At 50.6% G+C, this 19,356-nt stretch overlaps 9 protein-coding genes across 9 annotated transcripts; 4 read left to right on the forward strand and 5 right to left on the reverse strand.

The window, feature by feature from the left end:
- Nucleotides 1–34: 34 nt before the first annotated feature.
- Nucleotides 35–715, reverse strand: rpl35 (60S ribosomal protein L35, L29; the record flags this gene model as incomplete). Its single annotated transcript, XM_056215114.1, has 5 exons — nt 35–176; nt 227–376; nt 432–505; nt 558–569; nt 713–715. 5 exons carry the CDS (start codon nt 713–715, stop codon nt 35–37), a joined length of 381 nt encoding a protein of 126 aa, XP_056072381.1.
- A 243-nt stretch (nt 716–958) lies between these two features.
- Nucleotides 959–1,751, forward strand: GOS1 (protein transport protein gos1; the record flags this gene model as incomplete). The annotated part of the gene is made up of 3 exons (XM_056215115.1): nt 959–1,021; nt 1,080–1,193; nt 1,248–1,751. 3 exons carry the CDS (start codon nt 959–961, stop codon nt 1,749–1,751), a joined length of 681 nt encoding a protein of 226 aa, XP_056072382.1.
- A 240-nt stretch (nt 1,752–1,991) lies between these two features.
- Nucleotides 1,992–2,993, reverse strand: ATP10 (Mitochondrial ATPase complex subunit atp10; the record flags this gene model as incomplete). The annotated part of the gene is made up of 1 exon (XM_056215116.1): nt 1,992–2,993. One exon carries the CDS (start codon nt 2,991–2,993, stop codon nt 1,992–1,994), a length of 1,002 nt encoding a protein of 333 aa, XP_056072383.1.
- A 496-nt stretch (nt 2,994–3,489) lies between these two features.
- On the forward strand, nt 3,490–4,953 carry N0V89_006347 (uncharacterized protein; the record flags this gene model as incomplete). Its single annotated transcript, XM_056215117.1, has 1 exon — nt 3,490–4,953. The coding sequence occupies one exon, from the start codon at nt 3,490–3,492 to the stop codon at nt 4,951–4,953; it is 1,464 nt and encodes a 487-aa protein (XP_056072384.1).
- Nucleotides 4,954–5,310: 357 nt separating this feature from the next.
- On the forward strand, nt 5,311–7,005 carry N0V89_006348 (uncharacterized protein; the record flags this gene model as incomplete). Its single annotated transcript, XM_056215118.1, has 1 exon — nt 5,311–7,005. The coding sequence occupies one exon, from the start codon at nt 5,311–5,313 to the stop codon at nt 7,003–7,005; it is 1,695 nt and encodes a 564-aa protein (XP_056072385.1).
- Nucleotides 7,006–7,546: 541 nt separating this feature from the next.
- On the reverse strand, nt 7,547–8,425 carry N0V89_006349 (uncharacterized protein; the record flags this gene model as incomplete). Its single annotated transcript, XM_056215119.1, has 1 exon — nt 7,547–8,425. One exon carries the CDS (start codon nt 8,423–8,425, stop codon nt 7,547–7,549), a length of 879 nt encoding a protein of 292 aa, XP_056072386.1.
- Nucleotides 8,426–9,706: 1,281 nt separating this feature from the next.
- Nucleotides 9,707–11,229, reverse strand: N0V89_006350 (uncharacterized protein; the record flags this gene model as incomplete). Its single annotated transcript, XM_056215120.1, has 3 exons — nt 9,707–10,306; nt 10,389–10,869; nt 10,928–11,229. 3 exons carry the CDS (start codon nt 11,227–11,229, stop codon nt 9,707–9,709), a joined length of 1,383 nt encoding a protein of 460 aa, XP_056072387.1.
- A 649-nt stretch (nt 11,230–11,878) lies between these two features.
- Nucleotides 11,879–12,690, reverse strand: N0V89_006351 (uncharacterized protein; the record flags this gene model as incomplete). The annotated part of the gene is made up of 2 exons (XM_056215121.1): nt 11,879–12,547; nt 12,628–12,690. The coding sequence occupies 2 exons, from the start codon at nt 12,688–12,690 to the stop codon at nt 11,879–11,881; spliced, it is 732 nt and encodes a 243-aa protein (XP_056072388.1).
- A 3,171-nt stretch (nt 12,691–15,861) lies between these two features.
- Nucleotides 15,862–17,819, forward strand: N0V89_006352 (uncharacterized protein; the record flags this gene model as incomplete). Its single annotated transcript, XM_056215122.1, has 6 exons — nt 15,862–15,996; nt 16,047–16,117; nt 16,168–16,281; nt 16,337–16,438; nt 16,943–16,949; nt 16,992–17,819. The coding sequence occupies 6 exons, from the start codon at nt 15,862–15,864 to the stop codon at nt 17,817–17,819; spliced, it is 1,257 nt and encodes a 418-aa protein (XP_056072389.1).
- Between the last annotated feature and the right edge of the window lie 1,537 nt (nt 17,820–19,356).

Genomic DNA, 19,356 nt, shown 5'->3' on the forward strand with positions numbered 1-19,356 from the left:
TGATAAACGTAAAGAAACAACCATCATCGCCCGCTTATGCCTTGACGGCGTACTTTCGCTGGGGGAAGTGGGTCTGCTTCTTCTTCGCCTTCTCGGTGACGAGCGAGGCCTCGTGCTGTGTGAGCCTTCGGCGGATGGCGCGCGTCTTCTTGGATCGGAGGTCGAGCGGGGTGTACCTGGGACTGTTAGAACGAGCGGGGTCGTGGCAGTGGTGGAAGTAACGCACTTCTTGCCCTTGTAGAAGAGGCGGAGCTGTGCCCTCTGGTTGGCGTTGATGACGGTCAGGACGCGAGCAATGCCCTTGCGGACATCATGAATGCGGGTGAGCTTGGTCGAGCCGCCGGTGACCTTGGAGGTCCTGAGCGCGATGAGCTCGCTTCAATCCGTCAGCATTTTTGTCCAGTTGCAGCCTCTTGTATCGGGTTACGCACGACTTGAGGTCCTGGAGCTGGGAGCTCAAGTCCTCCTTGGACTTGTTCCACAGGGTAGCGGTCTTCTGCGGCGGCTGTGAGTAATTGTTCGAGGGATGCGGTGGGTTTGAGCGCGGGAGAACGTACGACTTTGGACGACTATAGGCATTGAGTTAGCAAAGCTCTGTGGATTGCAGAATTTGGCGGAGCAGCAGCGAGACAGCAGGCTCCCGAATGAGGGCGCAACCTTCTGCCCGCGTTGCGCATCGCCTCTGAAAACAATAATGGAGAATTGGACGTACCATTTTGTCTGTGTGGTTAGTATGACCGGGTGGTGTGGGAATGGGCTATCGCGTGTCGTCTTTCAAAGGTTTTCGTTTTCGATCGAGTGTGCGAATCTATCGGGCTCGCTAACCGGCGGAGGTGGACCGTGCTTTCTTTTCTTGGCTAACCGCCGACTCGCCGACACTCAACCATAGCATCATCCCGCGAGTGCACCCACGACTACCTAGAATACTTCATCTTTGAGGATTTAACAACAACAAGTCATGTCATCGACCGGCGGAGGATGGGCGCAATTGCGCCAACAAGCGCGGGCGCTCGAAAGCCAGGTACACCTCACACAGCTTACGGACTTAATCGGCCGTTCCCAGCTAACGAGGGATGCAGACAGAGTCGCTGTTTCACACCTATTCGCAATTCGCCAACGCGCCTAACATTCCTGCAAAACCTTCAGATGAGGAAGTACGGACGGAAGCGCAACTCCAAGAAGTTCTCGAGAAGGTATGCCCTGCCGCGTCCAGGCCACTTCTGCCCACCAATGCTCACCTGGTGTAGAGGGAAGCTCTCGTTGGCCAACTATCCCGCCTCCTCGACTCCGAATCCGCACACTCCTCCTCCGCCGTAAAACAGAACAACCTCGCCCGCCACCGCGAAATATTATCAGACCACCGCCGCGACCTCGCCCGCTTGAAGTCCACCATTACCGATGCCCGCAACAAAGCGAACCTTCTCTCGAACGTCCGATCAGACATCGACGCATACCGATCTGCGAACCCAGAAACTGCGGAGGCAGAGTACATGCTGGATGAGCGGAGAAGAATCGACAATTCACACAACATGGCGGACAGCGTGCTTAGCCAGGCATACGCCGTGCACGATAACTTCAGAATCCAGAGAGAGACGCTTTCGAGCATTAACAGACGGATAGTAGGCGCTGCGAGTCAGGTACCGGGCATCAACAGCTTGATAGGCAGGATTGGGGCGAAGAAGAGAAGGGATGGGATTATACTGGGGAGCTTCATCGCTTTTTGTTTCTTAATGCTGATGTGGTTTTGGTGATGCCAGTACGGTGTGACAGTGTTTTCGATCTTCAGTCAGGCGTTTGGAGCGCGCGGATATCCACATGAACGGCGTGCATTGGAGTGTTGGCATGGGTCAGGGCAGCTGCCCGTTTCTGTTGTACAACTATGTCTACATATCCCTCTTAGGAGTTCCTGGTATCAAATCGTCCCTATTCATACAACACCGACTTTTGCCTGCTCGTGCTTGAGGTACAAGACCCGCATGCGGTGCCCACTCCTACGCTGCAGCCGCAATTTTCTCACCACCGGCGTTTCTCAGTTGTGCTCTCGGCCTCGCCAACACCTGCGGATTCTTCGCCTCCTCCACACACCTCCTCAGACCCCTCACCAGATCATCCTTCTCCGTCCCTTCCGCATTCGCGCTCCCTGCCCACCTGATCTTACAGTCCGCATCCACAAGATACACATACCCCACCCTTCCGTTCAGAGCGCCAACGCTCTCCCTCACCATCTGGCTCACACCTCTTCTGACGACGAAGTACCTTCCCCAATCCTCCTTCTTCCTCGTCAGTCTCAGCCTCCATGCAAACATCTGCACAATCCACGCCTTCAACGTATTCTCCTCAATATTAACATCCACCTGCTGCGCAACGCTGTCATTCTCCTTCAGTATCTCATGCAACTCCGGGTTCTCCGCCCTCCCGGTAAACGTCTTAACCTGCGCCTCTCCCCACGCACTACTGTAGAGATTCACCACGCTCACCCTCCCCTTGAGCACATCCGTCGTGTCCTTCCCAGGGCCCTCCAGCGTATCCCCACGCAGATTCGGAAAGTACATAGCCACCTCCTTCTTGAAAATCCTGGGGTTTGCGACGAAGGTTTTTCCCTCACGGTACTTGCGGATGTTTTTGAAGTCGCGGAAGTAGTTTGTGCCCCATTTCTCAACGAGGTCAGCGCGCTTGGCGAGGTTGCGCTCTTTCAGCGTCATGCCGCTGTAGTCTTTCTTGGGCTTTGCATAGCCGGAGTTCTCGCCTGGCTGAGGCGGCGCGGAGAAGCCAATGGGTCGGCCGAGGGGTTTAGGAACGAAGGTTTCTTCATCTTTAGCGGGTGTGGGAGGTTGGGGGGTGGTTTGAGGTTTGCGGAGGATGGGTGCGGAGGTGAAATGGCGAGTGAGAATTGTTTGCGGTCGGTAGAGGGCGGACGAGCTGCAATGTGAGCATATTTGGGTCGAATTGGCAACGATACGCCCGAGACGGGAGGGTATCCGTGGTTGTAGCATTGTGGGATTGGTATTGGAGACAGCTTGGAACCCAATGTTCGGACAGAAGTTACAAGGGAACGTGTTAGCGTCAAGATGTCTTGGCATGTAGTAGTCCACCTCCTGCCCCACCTCAGCACCACATACCTTGCGAAGCGGTACCGTGATATAGAGACATCATTCCCTCGACCCCTTTGCCCAGCTTGAATGTTATCCGCCTTAGATTGTGAGCTTTTAGGGATCTGGATTTGCTGGAGCCAGGAACCACATGCACGAAAGCCACCGCTCTGATCGAAGGTTGTCACCGCAGCTGTAGAGTCCGAGAATGGCTCTACAAAAATTACCAAATGAGCTCCTCGAGGCAATCTGCATGAATCTATCGACCAGCGACCTCTGCAGCTTGATACGCGTTTCCCGAGATTATCACGATCGACTAGAGTCTTTTCTCTACGCAAGGCCGTCAATCAGATGTACAGACTCTCAACATCAAACACGTCTCGCAAAGTTTCTGCTTCGCATGTTGGCTCGCAAAGATCTAACATCGCATGTCAAGTCCTTCGTCTTACATGATCACGCACGGGACTACGATAGGACAAATCAACCGCTCGAAAATGACAAGACACTGCATGCACTCCATGGACTGATCTCCGACGTGCGCGATGCCGTTATGGGTACGCATGAGTTCATTGGCGCACTGCGAAAATTGGCACCGGAGCGCAATTGGGTCATTGAACTAGGTTCACCAGCCTCGGCTTTGGATGCTGCGTTGGCTGTGTTTCTGTTGTTTGCAGAAAATCTGCAGTCAATTGACGTCAGTTTTCGCCGTAACCTCCTGTTCAGCGGATCTGAACATGGTCCTCCGACACCTATTGCCCTTGATGCCCTACTTCCGTCTCGGCGCCAGAATTCTGAACTACCATCATTCGATAGACTGAGAAGCCTCACTATAGAATTACATGCCAGCGCGACACCCCTGCCAATCTCAATTCTGCCTGGCTTAGAACACATTCGCATTGTGCACCGTAGCCTAGAGCTGACTCATGAATCACATTGGTTTCCGAACTTCCAGTACCCAACCATCAACACTTCCGGGAATCTGCGGTCTATGGATCTTACCGGACCTGTAATCATGCCCGGTGCACTAGCGAAGTATCTTGTGGAAAGCGACTGTCGCTCCCTCAAAAGCTTGAAAGTCTTCAGCGATGAGCGATTACTGCCGGATTGGTCAGAGCCGACCGAGCACTGCAAAGCGTACGACTTTCGGAAGCTGAGTGAAGCCTTGAAATACGCACCCAATCTTGAGCACTTCGAGTGCAGCTTCCCTAAAGGCCGTCCTAAGGGCATGTTCGGGTCGTTCAAATCTCTCTCGCGTCTTCACTTCTTCAAGGTCGATTATAAGCTATTGTGCGAATCGGCTGGACAGGAAATCGGTTCCTCACTTCATCTCCAGCATCCCACGGAATGCTTTCCTACGTCGTTGAGGGTTCTCCACATCACAGATATGGGCTACTTCCGTCTGGATACACTCTGCTGTCATACGACGAAGACGCCCAGCGGGCGTGCACACGCTGTGAAATACGTTCTTGAACGTGTTCGCTCGCTATCTCTGCGAGAATTACATCTCCACGTTCGGATGTACCATGAGTTTCACCACTTCAATGCGACAGCTAAATCTGGATATATAGTGGAAGAACTGGAATGGTCGACTCGTAAGTTTCTCCCGCGCCTCGTAGCGGCGCTACAGAAAGAAGGTGTCATCATGAATGTCTGGGGAGCTGGCATTATGGGATGCATCAAGGAGGTGTTACTTTACGGGCCGGGATACGCAAGAGCATGGCCACAATGGGATCGGAAAAATGAGGTTACTGCTCAATCCGGAAGCTGCGATGGCTGGACTTGGGAACTGTTTGGGGGTGACAGGAAGGACGAGTTTCTCAGAGATCCGGAATACGTCGAAAGCGAAGATGACATGGATGGGTGATGTTAAGGTGACCAGACAACACCGATTTGAAGTAGGAATCTTGCGAGGTGATGAGAACAGCTTCATTCTGGAATCCTGTGAAAACGTCTTTCGTCTTTCGTGTGCGCAGCCCTTCGCTTTCTGCAGTCCTCAAGCAATCTTGGAAGCCACCTAACGGGCTGGGTACTCGCCTCTTTCCGGGAAGCAACATCTTGATTGCTTGCAGTAGCTTTGGACAAGCGATGGCTATGTCTTTCCGCGTGACGGAACAAACATGGAAACACATACATGCACCACTACATAGGTGCTTCTACGGTCCTGCACGTTCGCCATCCACTTCGGACCATAGGTAGATCAATAAGTTTGATCGCTACGACCATGTCTCAAACGAATATCCCCATACGTACACTTGCCAGCCCTTTGGAATATCAAAAAATTAAGCTTCAGGGGTCTGATCAGCTCCACCAACTCCTTGGTGCACTTTTAATTCGCAAGGAACTGGCTGCGCAAATACAAGAGCTCAACTTCGAAGCGACTGGTTCAGCAAATACAGGGGAGTCTGCTCTCTACGACAACGTGGACGACTTTGAAGATCGAGTGGATGACGCCATTAATACAGCTGCCCAGGGCGTTCCTGAATGGTTCACTGAATACTGGCGGCACAATATCTTTCTTGAGCCGGACGAGGAAGATGATGCATCTGATCTTTCCTCCGCTCCCCCAGTCAAGGATGACGCAGTCCTTGCCTTGGTTCTTTGTTTAGCCACGAATCTAGAACAGCTCGACCTCACGATTACAAGAGATGGAGCCTTTCCGATAACTCGAGATGTACTGGGCTTGGACTGGCGGCTAGCATCTGGCCATTCTAACGCACATCGTCCTTTTCATAAGCTGAAAGACTTGCGCCTGAGCTGCAGAAAGTGCCGATATGGCGACGAATTTAACTCGTACTCATGGGTACCCATCACTGATAGTCTTCAGAATGTCTCTCTCAACAACCTCTCCCGCCGTCAGTCGTCGCCATCTCCTTGGCCATGTCTGTCAGCAAGCCTTCATCATGGCCTGGGTACAAGGCTTCACACGCTTGAGATTCGAGATGTCTATACCCGTCTGCCAGAGATAAAGGCCTTGTTCAGCAGACCATGTTTCTGGGCCTTGAAGCGTCTTAAACTCAGCACACTACTGACGCGCGATAGTATTGATGACGAGGATATCGTCGACGGCTTTGAACTGAGCTTCGATATTGTCATACAATTTCCTCATCTTGAATATCTCGAAATTACAAATGCGCCTATTGGGTGCGGAACTTTCGGGAGCTTTGCAGAACACGAAAGCCTTGTAGAAATGGTTGTTGATTATCACCTACTAGAGCATGATTCGGGCAATACAGGTAGATTGCATTACCCGCATGAGATCCTTCCACCGAATCTCCGATCCCTGGAGTTGACAAACATCAAATCCTGGGGTTATGATGGTCAACTTAAAAAGTTGATCAATCGTTACCGAAACTACGCCAGGAAAGGCACGGATTTTGTAACATTCATAGACGCTCTGTTTGGGGCAAACCAGATTAGGAAATTCGACCTTCATCTTGACATGGAGCAACGCCATATCGCCCGCCCAAGGACCCCTGGCATGCAAGCTCCCGAGGTTCGTGTCGACGATGCACTATTGGAGCTCAGCAATGATCAGTATGACATCTTTCGACAAATGATCGAAACTGGTACTAGGGAAGGTGTGGAGATCGGGATTTGGCGACATGGGGCAAAGTATCCGAAAAGGCTCCTTTTGGCACCAGACCACGTGTTGCCGTGGCCGCATTGCAGCGACGTTGACCGAGAGCATTGGCATCGAGAAAACGAAGAGTGGTGGAAGTTCAAGAACAATCAGATCGACGTCACAGACTTGGAAGAAGATCATCACGAAAATTGGGATGCCATCGAGTCAGGCTACAAATTTGTGGAGGTGGTACACAGTTTTTACAACACTGAATGGAAGGTAGATCTCACGCAGCTGCCTATAATAGACGAAGCATACGATGGCGAAGATGAAGGCGACATGATGTTGTTTTAGCATTCATAAACTGGGAGGCTACACTATATTGGGTTGGAGCGAACATATAATTTGCAAGAATGTTCGTATGTTACCAGGAAAGGGAGGAACAAAGGAGATTTGCAGATCTACTTTAGTGGCAGGCAGACTGATGTGAAAGTAGAAACCCCAAGATAGCCGTATCCAGAAGCACATCCTTCTTTTTAATTAGAGGCCATGTGATGTGATGCACATGAAGTCTTCTGGGTGCTGCTAAACCTCAGCTACTCAAGCATATGCATGCAAAACGTACTATCAATGCAGGATACACCAGGACCAGCAGTTTGTGAACTACTAGTGCACTCTCGAAACAATATAATGTGAAAAGGTTGCAAAAGAAGATTTAGAAAGATTGAACATTATCAATCAGCTATTTTATTGGTGAAATAAATCTTCAGATGCCCCCGAAATAACTGCTTGAGTCGAAAAGTGGCCCAAACACATTTCCTTATGAATCGGAAAGATGTCGAAATGCTTCGACATAGAAAATTGCAAGAAATTGCTGAACATAGGTGGTAAGATTTCATTCGACCCAGGAACCCGGCATCTCGAATTCTGTTCCGTATGAAGCAACCTCCCTAACATGACTCCGATGTGGAGTTCCTCTTGCTGAGTCTGCGAGTCTAGCTTGTCGAGGTTGCGAATTTACGCCGTAGCGTACTTGTCTGGTAGTCTGTCTCCTTTCCTCCTTCGCTCGATTTATCTCTGCGATCTTCCTCTGCGTGTCTGAACCTGAACGTGTGGACGCGCCTGAGCTTGAATGGTCTGATGCCCTCGGAGTTTCATTGGCACTAGTTGTAGACGACCAATCGACCCTCGGCGCCCTTGCGCCAAGATTGTTGAGTGCCACATCTGGTAGTGGGTGGCGCCTCTCTCGGTTCCAAGCCGCAACACGCACACTCGCCAGGCTCTGCCTCCTCACAAAATCAACAGCCTCTCTCGTAGCAAAGCCGTGAGACTCCAGTTCCCTCATCACTTCCACGACAAAAGTCTGGCAATTCTCATGCACAGCCTCGTAGTGAAACGTCGGCTCGATCTTCTTCACGATCGAATCAATCGTACTTTCAGTCGCGAAAGTGTCTTCGATTTTGATGATCTTGCACTTCTCGCTCTTGAGAATGTGGTTTTCCTTGAGGATGTCGACGCCTTTTTCGGTGCAGGGTGATAGTAGCTTCAGCAGTTTTGAAGGATGTTTGCTGCGGTGTTCATGCTGTTTGACCTTCATGTCCATAACGCGCACATGCCATATTTTCCCCGATGATGAGGTAGAATAACGATCGGGAAGGAAGATACCCCAGTGGTGGGGAAGAGCTGGCCAAATGAGGAGGAAGACCTGACGGGGTGCTTCTAAGGGTATGGCTTTGCTGCCCTTTGACTTCTTGATATTGAAGATTCTGGACATGTTGACTTTGCAATTATGGACGAGATTTGATGCAGTGCGGAGTCTCTTCAGAGCGGATAATGTGCACAAAGTCTCGTAGAGCGGATGTTGTGAAGTTGTAGTCCTTTACGTATTGAATCGGTGTGAGAATTTGCAAAGTTGGTGTGCGTAGTTCTTGATGTTTCGGGTCTTGGGTGTGTGAGAGGAGCGTACGTGTAACTGACCAAAAAGAAAGACGAACAGGGGATCTTATACCTGAGCTTTGGAAATTTCTTTCGATGCGCTAAGTCCTACCATTCTAAGAACTCGCTGAGGAAAATTCTTCTACTTTCTGTTGTTGGCGTTTTGGGCGTGTTGGGAAGGATGCCTGAAGGGCCTTGCGGCTCCACTTGTCAACAGAATGGCAGGAAACGGTCGAGCGTGAACCTCCCATTACATCACAGCAGATATAGAGGCTGGTGGATCGAAGGGTATAGTCCAGCGCCGGAGTTTAGCAAACGCGTCTTATCTTACACATTGCCGTGAAGTTGTGCTGATAACCTATATCGCTGGCATTGTCTACTGAAAACACCGACCTACCATATTGGCAATTTAGTGACGTCCAAGGAACCGGGTATTCTACAGTTTCGCTGGAAGAAAGCAGAAAAGCAGAGAAACTCATCGGCGCGTTGCGAGTATCCATCAGGTCTGTTTGTGGTAATGCGGACGAGTCGGATGCTGCAGGTGATTGTAAGTCAACATCCAGGGCGGCATGGTCCCGGCGCATTTGCTCCTTCTGATCAAGAACAACTTGAGAATTGGCGGACGACATGTATCAGGAGGACCAGACACGATAGTATATTTGTGCTCGCTCAACCCGATTTTGGGAACGTTGTGCGTTGAACGCGGGTAAAAGTGGGCTGGTACAGGACGCTAGCCGTGAAGCACTTCACTGCTATGAAATACATCTTAAGGTATATTGTCGCATTCTTTCGCATGTTCTAGGGCTTCATTGGCTAAACCCGACTGCGTCGGGCTTTCTGAGGGCGTGAAAGGAACGTGAAATCGTCACAAATTGCGTCGTATCTGACCGATGCGATGCAGGAAGCTTGATCGCGCCTACTGCAATCCGATAAGGAAAGACTTGCAACTTCCCCAGCGTACCAAATTCGGATGCGCAAAAGGCGTGGTGGTCTCGAGAGACTGGCTCGTGCACACGCTGGAACGCTCGCATGAGATTAAATCTTTTCTGGGGCCAACCTCCAGTGTCGCATTTAGAATTCTCTTCACCCAACAAGTCCTCCCTTCTAGATGTGAGAGCAATCAAAAGGGCCTTCTCATCAGCCGCAGCAGACTCCTACTCCCTGGAGCCTTCTTCGCGAACGCGGCCTCAATCTCCTCGAGCGATTTGCCCTTCGTCTCCGGCATCCACATCAAGCAAACGATAGCGGTGATAAACGTGCAACCTCCAAACAAGAAGTATGCCCCGAAGCTACTGCTATCCAATAGCACCGGCGTAGTGAGTGCAACAAGGAAGTTCGTCAGCCAGTTGCTCCCGTATGCAAGATTTGTGGCACTCGAGCGTGAACGCTGTGGTTGACATTCCGCCACCCAGGTCTTTATACCCATCGCCCACGTCGTGCAAAAGACTACAGCAAAGAGGTAGATTGAGGCAATCACGACCCATCGACCTGCGCCGTACGTTTCATGGACTGAGGAGGAGGCGTACAAGCTCCCTATGAGGAACATGATCAGTGAGAGTGCCAGACCCCCGTAAATTGTGGAGTGTCGTCGACCCCATTTGTCTTGATAGACGAGGGCAGCTACGGAGGCGACCATGATGACGATGGCAGAGACTCCAGAGGCCAGGAAAGACGCTTTCGTGGAGCTAAGACCTGCGCGTTCGAAGAGGAGAGGTGCATACTTTGAGACAATCAGCTGGATGTCTTAAATAAAGCGTAGAGAAACGGGACGAGAGCCTAAGAATATACTGTCCAATACTTACATAGAGAATTCCGTCGATGCCACTCATCTGTTGCATCCCCATCGCGAAAGCACCGAGTAGCGTCCTTGCTCGCACATCCGGCGCAAACGCGGCCAGCCATCCTGAGCCATCCTTTGCCTCAGAGGGCTGTGCTTCGACACTTCCAGAACCACCGATGACTGCCATCTCTTGCTCATGCTCAACCTTCTCTCGGTCTGCACTGGCAACACCCAGAACATCCCACGCTTTCGTCGCCTCCTCTTTCCGCCCTCGGACGAGCAGCCATCTCGGACTTTCCGGAAGCCAGAGCCAACTTATGCCTGCGAAACTGAACGCGGAAGCAGAAAGAAGTACAAATGGGAGCCGCCATGACATCGATGAGTCCACGTTGCGCGAGCCATAGCAGGAGAAGAAGCCTACTGTTAGCCCGATGGTATTCATCAATTGCGGGTAGGATGTCAGTATTCCACGGCTGCGTGGTGGCGAGATCTCGGTGATGTATCTGTGCAATCAGCACGAGGTCCTTCTGCTGACGAAGTCTGTCACCAATACCAACTTACACAGCTAGGTTACCTAAGAACAACCCCTCGCCAAAACCCTCAAGCACCCTTCCAGTGATGAACATACCCAGATGCGCAGCACCAGCTTCAAGCGCCGCACCCAAACCGAAGATCAGACCACCAAAAGTGATGGCTTTCGCGCGACCGATTGCATCAGCGGCACGTCCGGCAGCAAAGGCTGAGAGGGCAGCCGGGATGAGGATTGCAGACACGATCAGACCGTGGACGATTGCAGATGTGGCGCCAAATTGTTCGGTGTATTTTGGCATAACAGTAACGGGGCCAATAATCCCTGTGTCCATGCTGCGGGTTGCGTTCTTCAGTAAGTGAGGCTGGGAGATTCGAGAGCAAGACGCACCCAAAGATAAAGCCACCGAAGGAACAGATGGCGCTCGATACGATGTACCGCGGAGGCGGCCATGTGAGGCCCTTGATGCTTTTCATCTTGGTTGTCTGGGTTTCAGATGAAGGGTCTCGAGTTCGAACGTGCGGTAAAAGTGATTTCACGCGCTGCCTCACGAACTTCTAGGCTGGGAAACGTGAACAAGAATTGATACTCTGGTCTCTATCAAGCCGCTGTTACAAAGCTATGGTACAAGACATGTGCATGTGGGGGTGGATAAATTAAATGATGAATGGAGATCACGTTGATCTGTGGATGACTCAAATCCGCAGTCACGTGCATCTAGCCTCATTGACAATGCTTACGCTGATCTGTGTGGATAGCGGGCGGGGTAAACCACCATAGCTGATAAACCTGGAAAACGTAATCAACCAATCGCAGATCGCTAATGTTCCTGACGGAAATCCTTCAACGTGTGCTTCAATTCCCTAAGAAGCCAACAGAGCGCGACCGACGGCAGCATGAAAACATTCTGGTTGCTCTCCGAGGAAACAGTCATTTTGGAGAAACTATCTTCGGCCGTTGACTATTTCCGAGTTGTAATTCTTCTACTTTCCCTCGCCTAGTATCTTTACTCCTTCTGGCGGGTTTCGAATCATCGCGAATTTCTCTCCCTCGCCCTCAACGCCCTGATACCCAAAATGCTCGTAAATAGGACGCGCATCTCGCATGGCTTCTAGATACATAGGCGGCACAGGGTTCTCTTCCTCCGCTAACTTGATAGCATCTTGTAGAAGCAGAGACGCCACGCCGCGACTTTGATGCTCAGGCACGACCCATAGCGGCGCAAGATGCCAGTGCCCAACACCACGCAGATATTCTTCTCTCACTTTATCCCACAGCAAAAAGCTATCCTGGTAGCTCTTAACGTCCGTTCCACTCCATAAATCGTCCTCGTACTCTTTGCTCCACCCCATTTTCTCCCGCCATCCCAGCGCATCGCTCGCATCCCTGCGCCAGAAGTTCATGATCTCGGATTTGGTGCGCCCCGGAAGCAGCCAGCCCGCATGGCCAACTACTCGGTTGGGTTCCGAGGCATTGTATTCTGGAGAGGATGGGGAGAGGGTGGCTTTTGTCCATCGGGTGTGGGGCTCGGAGATCCACGGGATCATACGTTCAGCGAAGCGGGCCACGCGGACATCTTCTTTGGCGCGGAGGTGCGCGGGCTCGATGTTGTCGAACCAGGGCACAGGGAAGGAGGCGTAGTAGCCTTCGGCCTAGACTTCTGGTCAACGAAGTTGACGTGAAATAAGGGAGCGGATCTATTCACAATTGACTTCAGGTCAACTACGGTTACCTCTGAGATGATGATGTCGCCGGGCGCGAAGCGAAGCTTTTTGGGGCTTTCGGTAGTTGCCATTGTCTCGGTTACAAGTGACAAACGGTCGGCAGTTGTACCAGGGGCGGAAAACAAAAGACAAGGCTAAGCGGGAAGACAAGAATGCGGACGTCTACAGTGCAAGACGCTTTTGAACAAAGAGCAAACCAAGCTTGTGCAGACAAGCCAGACATCAAGAGTTCCGATAGAAAATGGAGGGAGTCGTTGGAAAGGGAAACGCAAAGGGAAACGCAAAGGTGGGTCCACTGCATACACGGAATCTCTGCCCCCAATGCGGCACAGTACGTCTGCATGTGTGCACATGGGTCACGATCCCGTTAAATCACAGTCAGACAGCTGGTTGTAGCATTGTCCAGTTTTATGCAGCTGCAAGCACAATATTGAAAGGCCTGGTCCATGTTGTAACCTTGCCGCGCACGGATGGTTGTTGTAAGGATGCATGTGCACTCTTTTGAAGGCATCCCCGAACACCCTGGCGGCGGATCGGCCCAGATTCGTATCTCGTATCACGAGGGAAGCTTCGAAAGAATCCCGAAATCCTGTCGTAGCTGATACTTATCTACATGTATCAGTGGGCCTCGGTTGATTTGATGCAGCTACACATGTAGGTTTCCCGAATAGAGAATACGAACCCCGTACTCGGCCCGCAGCCCAGCGGGGTTCAACCCTGCTGTGAGGAATACGAGGTCTCGCCGCATCCATACCAGCTATTTTAGCCTTGTCTTCACACGAGCTAATAATGTATTCCTAGTGTTAGTTGCAGAAATGGATGCCCGAATCTTGCCAAATTGCAAAGATAGCGAAGTCCCGGGAGATTTGCTACACAGAAGTATCACTTGATGCCGGACCGTGGCTTCGGCCGACGCCTGCCACCGAAGCTACACAGAAGCAGTACAGTTGGCGGACTCATGTTTCGCAGCAACCAGACAAGTAATAGCCATTACTGCTAAATCTATTCAAGGGAATTGTGACTTCAATAATGCGTTTGCTACATTCGATAATGGGTATATACACACACTCAAAACGTGAAATCAGATGACTAGACAAATACTAGCAACAACTCCGCGATCACTCACTCACTTGCGAACTGACCTCATACGTACTTGTCTGCTTGATGATCCTCGCCTGACTTGACTGACTTCCTACCTCCCATTCATCCCCTTTCTGCACACTCTCAACCTGCGCTTTATGACCTTCTTTGTTCCGGTCAAATTTCACAGTGTCCAGTTCACTCTCATCACGACGAGAAGTAATTTTCCTACTGTTGGACAACAGCGATGGCAGGAATTTCTTACTTGTCTTGGACTGTTTCGAGCCTCTTGAATCTTTCGAAACTCCTCCATAATTCCCTGTTACTGTGCCGCCCTGCCGTCTTCGAATGTCGTCATTGCCAATCATGCCAGAGTTGATGGAGTCGAGGAAAGGCTTGAGGTATGGCCCGCACGCGGTCACTATACCGAATGTCTGTATTATGGTGACGAGAAGCGCAAAGGTCCAGGAAAGAAAAGGGTCGTCGGTTCGAGAGTACATGATGATAAGCTGAGCGACAGATGCAGCTACTACCCTATAATATTGTCAGAGAGCTGATTTACATGCAAGGCACATGGATGATACTCACAAGACTCGACTCATGAAGAAGGTAATCGTGATAATCTTGCGCCTCTTATCTAGCTGCGTCTGGAAGACTATAAAGCTTGGAAACAAAGCCAACAGAGTGTCAAGTATCACGTTGGAAACTTCCACAAAGGTGTAAAAGCTTAGTCGACTAATGCACTTGTGATCTAAGAACTTCCATGGCTGAGGCAATTCGCACTGGAATGCGAAGCCAAACACCGAGGTGAGCATCCAAATGCCGGCGGCGGCAGCAAGACCCCGTGAGAGACTTCTGTAAGCACGGTCCGGAGGTGCAAGTGTCATGACGAAGCAAACGATGGAGATTTTGGCAAAAAACTGGCCGACGAAGAAAAGTATTGTGAATGCATAGATGCACTGAGTATCCTCTTAGGAGTGCATGATGAGCCTTGAGTAGGGCGCTTACCTTCTGCTGAGCTTCGAGCTGCGATTGCGTCTCTTCGCCATCTGTCTTTCCTAGGCCATGTGAGACACCGACAGAGACTGCTACCGTTTGACCGATTGCAACAAACTGTTCCAAGTTTCAGTGTAGTTCCAGCCCAGATGAGCTAACAGGCACAAATCAAGAGCAGAACCTACCGCTGAAATGATTATTGAACCATCATCTAACCCAAAGATCCCCGCCTTCGCGCGTCTTGTGCCCAAACGCGTGAGCACAATCAATACGATTACACTGACCGAGAACCATGCCAGAACGTTGATCAGAGAAGAATGATCATTTGCAGTGACGAGTGGGTGAGAGTGATGGATAGGGGCAGGAGTTTGCTCAGGATCTTCTGAAGACATCTTGGTAACGCGAGTCGGCGAGCAACCCGAATGACGGAGTAAGGCTTGTATTAACTATGCACACGCACACGAATGGAGAAATCTGGTATCAAGGAATGTTGTGTAGGCCAACCAACAGCATGATTCTTGAACAGGGGTTTCATCGGGAATACCAGGGTCTACTCTACCCGAGCTTGATAATGCCCAGCTAAATCCGCTCAGGAACTTCCAAATTTGAAGATTCAACTGTTGCTTCGGACAACTGGCTGATTGCCCAATTCCTACAGGTGACGTGCATCTTGCAGTAACCCTGCTTGCTCGGACGTACAGCTCCGCCTTGCAAAGGAAGTAGAGACAAGCATTATATATTGGCTAGCCTTGTTGCGCTTATTCGTTCTTGACTTGCAGCGCCAAGACTCGAAGTCCGACACAAGGGGCCAAAAGCGAATCCCAGTATTGGCTGAAGATATGACCATTCCAGTTTGATGCATGTCAACTTGCATGCCTGCAAAATCCAACCTGATGGTCCAGACGTGGCTGAGAGCCGCCTACACTCGAATCTGATCCATCAAGTTTGGCTCAAGCTCCTCGGTCTATTGCATACTGCAAGGCTGACTTAATTTAATTTCGGAACTTGCGATCGTTCGTCTTCTCATTCGATCCTTGATTGTCCAAAACTCTTTCACCCTTTTGGTGTGTCTTGAAAGCGTGCAAAATCGGCTGCGTTAGGGTACTGGAAGTTGACATTTCTTTTCAGCTCACGACGACACTTGTCAAATCTAGTCTACTACAACTATGCCTCAAGACAATCTACCGCTCGATACGCTTGCAAGCGCCAAGGGACAGGCTGCGACCTCAGAAGCAGCATTGCCGCAATATGACATCGACAATGCAGAGTTGACTCGGCTGGGGAAGAAACCAGTGTTGAAGGTACATCTACTTCCTCGAACTGATTCGATATGCGCTAACGCGTTATTCAGCGCAACTTTGGTCTCGTGTCTATGTTGGCATTTGCGTGCACAGTGATGATTACCTGGGAAGGTGTCTTGCTGTAAGCTCTGGTATCTTGTCGTAGCTAATCGGATACTGAGATCACAACAGGTTATTCTCCATCAGCTTTACGAATGGCGGCTTCGCGGGATCTGTATACGAATACATAATGGTGTGGCTAGGAACAATGGCAACCTTTGCAACGATGGGAGAGCTGGCGTCGATGTGAGCTTCATCAGTTGTTTCCTGGCCATCTTCAAGTTTCTGACAGCTGCTTTAGGGCGCCTACCGCAGGGGGACAATATCACTGGACGAGCATGCTTGCACCAAAATTTTGTCGGAAGTTCCTAAGCTACTTCATTGGCTGGTTGACAATGATCGGGTGGCAAGCCATCGTTGCATCTGGGTGTACGACCTTCCTGGGTACAAAATAGATGTTTCTGAGCTGACTTCGTGCCACAACATCTAGGCTACCTTTGCGCCTCGCTCATACAAGGTCTGGCGGTTCTCGGAAATGAATCTTATATTCCAGCAGCGTGGAAACTCATGCTGTTGTATTGGGCCATTCTCGCTGTTTCACTGTCAGTGAACACTGTGATCAGCCATCAACTTCCCAATATTGAGAGCCTCATCCTGATTTTGCATACGTTCGGATTCTTTGCGATCCTGATTCCGATGCTTTATTTTGCGCCCCACGGGTCTACGAACGAGATTTTCACGTCCTTTACCAACGGAGGCGGTTGGCCTTCGGATGGTATTTCGTTCTTTATCGGGGCTCTTGGGCCTTGCTTCAGTCTTCTGGGTGAGTCAGGAAGCAGTTACCGCTCTGATACTGTTGCTAATAAGACGATAGGTGCTGACAGTGCGGTACACGTATGTCTCCCAGTCCTTCCGTATCTACCTGAACAGTCAATGGTTCACTAACGCATGCCCAGATGTCCGAGGAAATAAGCAACCCGGCTGTCAATGTGCCTAGGGCCATGGTCTTCAGTCTGGTCCTCAATGGCACCCTCGGCCTTGCCATGCTCATCGCGACGCTCTTCTGTCTCGGCGACGCAGACACGGTCCTTGGAACGGCAACCGGATACCCCTTCATGGAAATTTTTCGCCAAGCCGTCGAAAATGTACCTGGTGCGCTCACCATGTCTGCACTGATTTCGATTCTCAACATGTGCGCCACAATCAGTTTCGTTGCCACCGCTTCTCGCATGACATGGGCCTTCGCTCGCGACCGTGGAACTCCTGGCTGGCGATTTCTCAGCAAGATTGAACCCCGAACCACGCTCCCTCTGATGTCCATTATGTTCACAATCATTGTCGCCGTGCTTCTGTCTTTCATCGGTCTCGGCTCTCCTGTCGCCTTCAATAGTGTCGTCTCCCTGAGCATCAACGGGCTGTATACCTCGTACTTGATCGGAAATGCGCTGCTCCTCTACCGACGAGTTACCGGCGCCATAAAAGCCTACGATCCTTATGACAGATCCCTTGCCAACGTCGATTGTGACTCCTTGACCTGGGGACCATGGAAAATCCCCGAGCCTTTTGGAACCATTGTAAACGGCTTTGGGTGTGCCTATCTGGTCGTTATTCTTATCTTCAGCTTCTGGCCCATTGGAATCAACCCGACTCCCAAGGATATGAACTATAGCAGTTTGATGTGTGGTGCGGTTGCAATTTTCAGTCTGTTGTATTATTTTGTACGCGGCAAAAAGACGTACAAGGGACCAGTGGTGGAAATTGACGGTGCAGAGCCGTCCAAGTGAGGGTTAGTGTGGCGATGGTGACATTGATTGGCGGAAGATGTGATAATCAATGCCCCCTGCTTTGCCAGAGTAGATAGGAGACTGTCGGCAACCGCATCCAGCACTGTAGTAAATGCTGAGATTCTGCATCACAAAACCTTGAGCGGCTTCCAAAGCATGTGAACTTGCACTGTTTCCTCAATCGGTACAGGAATCAAAATAACGCTACCGGTATCGCAATTCCCGGGGGCCGTGTGAGCCCTGGTTCCACTCCCTGGGAAAAGTGGCACGGCCCTGGGGTAGGAAGCTTATCTACCCGAGGGCGCAAGTGCCACCCTCTATCGGGCGAGAACACACCCCGACGCGTCAGCCTACATCCTTGCAGCAAGTAGGAATAGATCCTGGTAGCGCGGCATGGTTCTGCGAGCCCTTTGATAGTCTTCTCGAAGGGAATACTCAAACACGCTACCTGTATACATCGGCATGATGTGACCGAAATCGTGGCGCAATTCACCATACAATCTGCGCCAGTAAGAAGGCAACGGATTCCTGCTCAAAACCATTGCACCCAAGAAAACTGACAAGGGTAGAAGAAGGCAAATGGGCATGCTGACTGAAAAGGATCGCGTTGGATGGCACCCCGTCACCTCAGTCATCATAACCCTTCGAATGTTCAGGCATCAAAGAAAGACATTTGGCCATGTTTGCCTACAATGACATCAATATTCCTACCTGGACGGAGTTTAACATTATTGTGGTTAGTCCATGAGATTCATCCTTCGGCTCATCATTGAAGTAAAAGGCCGAAAGTCTACTTGCTTGGGATTTCCCAATCCCGAGAAGAGATTAACTCAATGCACGCCGGACATCGCTTACGCCCCTACGGTGTCCAGGTCTAGTCTGCTCATGCTATGTCATGCTGAGAAAACTTGATGAGCAGGCAAAACAATTCCTGCAATTATCTTGTTCTGACTACTTCTCCTTGTTATGGATTCTGAACGCGTGGTAGTCGGTCAGCGATGTTAGGAACCCCGCTGAACCTTATCGGAATTCGTATGCCCCCTGCACGGTTTACAGTGACGCCGAGAAGATGTGAGAAGGTCTGGGTCGATCAGCAGGTCCATATTCTGGCCGCGATTCTATCCGCATCCCCTCCGATACATTAGCACGTAGACTTAAACTTGAGGAAAGGTCGTATCTGAGGGTTAGTACACAGTGGCAGATCTTCCCTGAAAGATAACAACGACGCTTATGCCCGAGACTCCATACTATAATTCTTCCAATACACGAAGTTCCTCTGCTCTATCTATCATCTAGCAAGGCTTTAGAAGGCCCTTGGCGCGGAGTAGAAGGCTAAACTTGTCTCTTTCTGAGGTGGAACATGTACTCAAACGTAGCACCTTCGCTGCAAGGGCCTCAAATAGTACACCTTGACTCAACGTGAAGCTCACCTAACTGAAAGAACGCCTTGATCCGAGGTACATTTCGAAGGTTAAAGAAGTGGAATGAATGTTGTGCAAGACGCAAAGAGGCAATCGAAAACCACGAACAATCATAG

Source organism: Didymosphaeria variabile, assembly GCF_027946475.1.
Source record: "Didymosphaeria variabile strain IMI 356815 chromosome Unknown scaffold_4, whole genome shotgun sequence".
Lineage (NCBI taxonomy): Eukaryota > Fungi > Ascomycota > Dothideomycetes > Pleosporales > Didymosphaeriaceae > Didymosphaeria > Didymosphaeria variabile.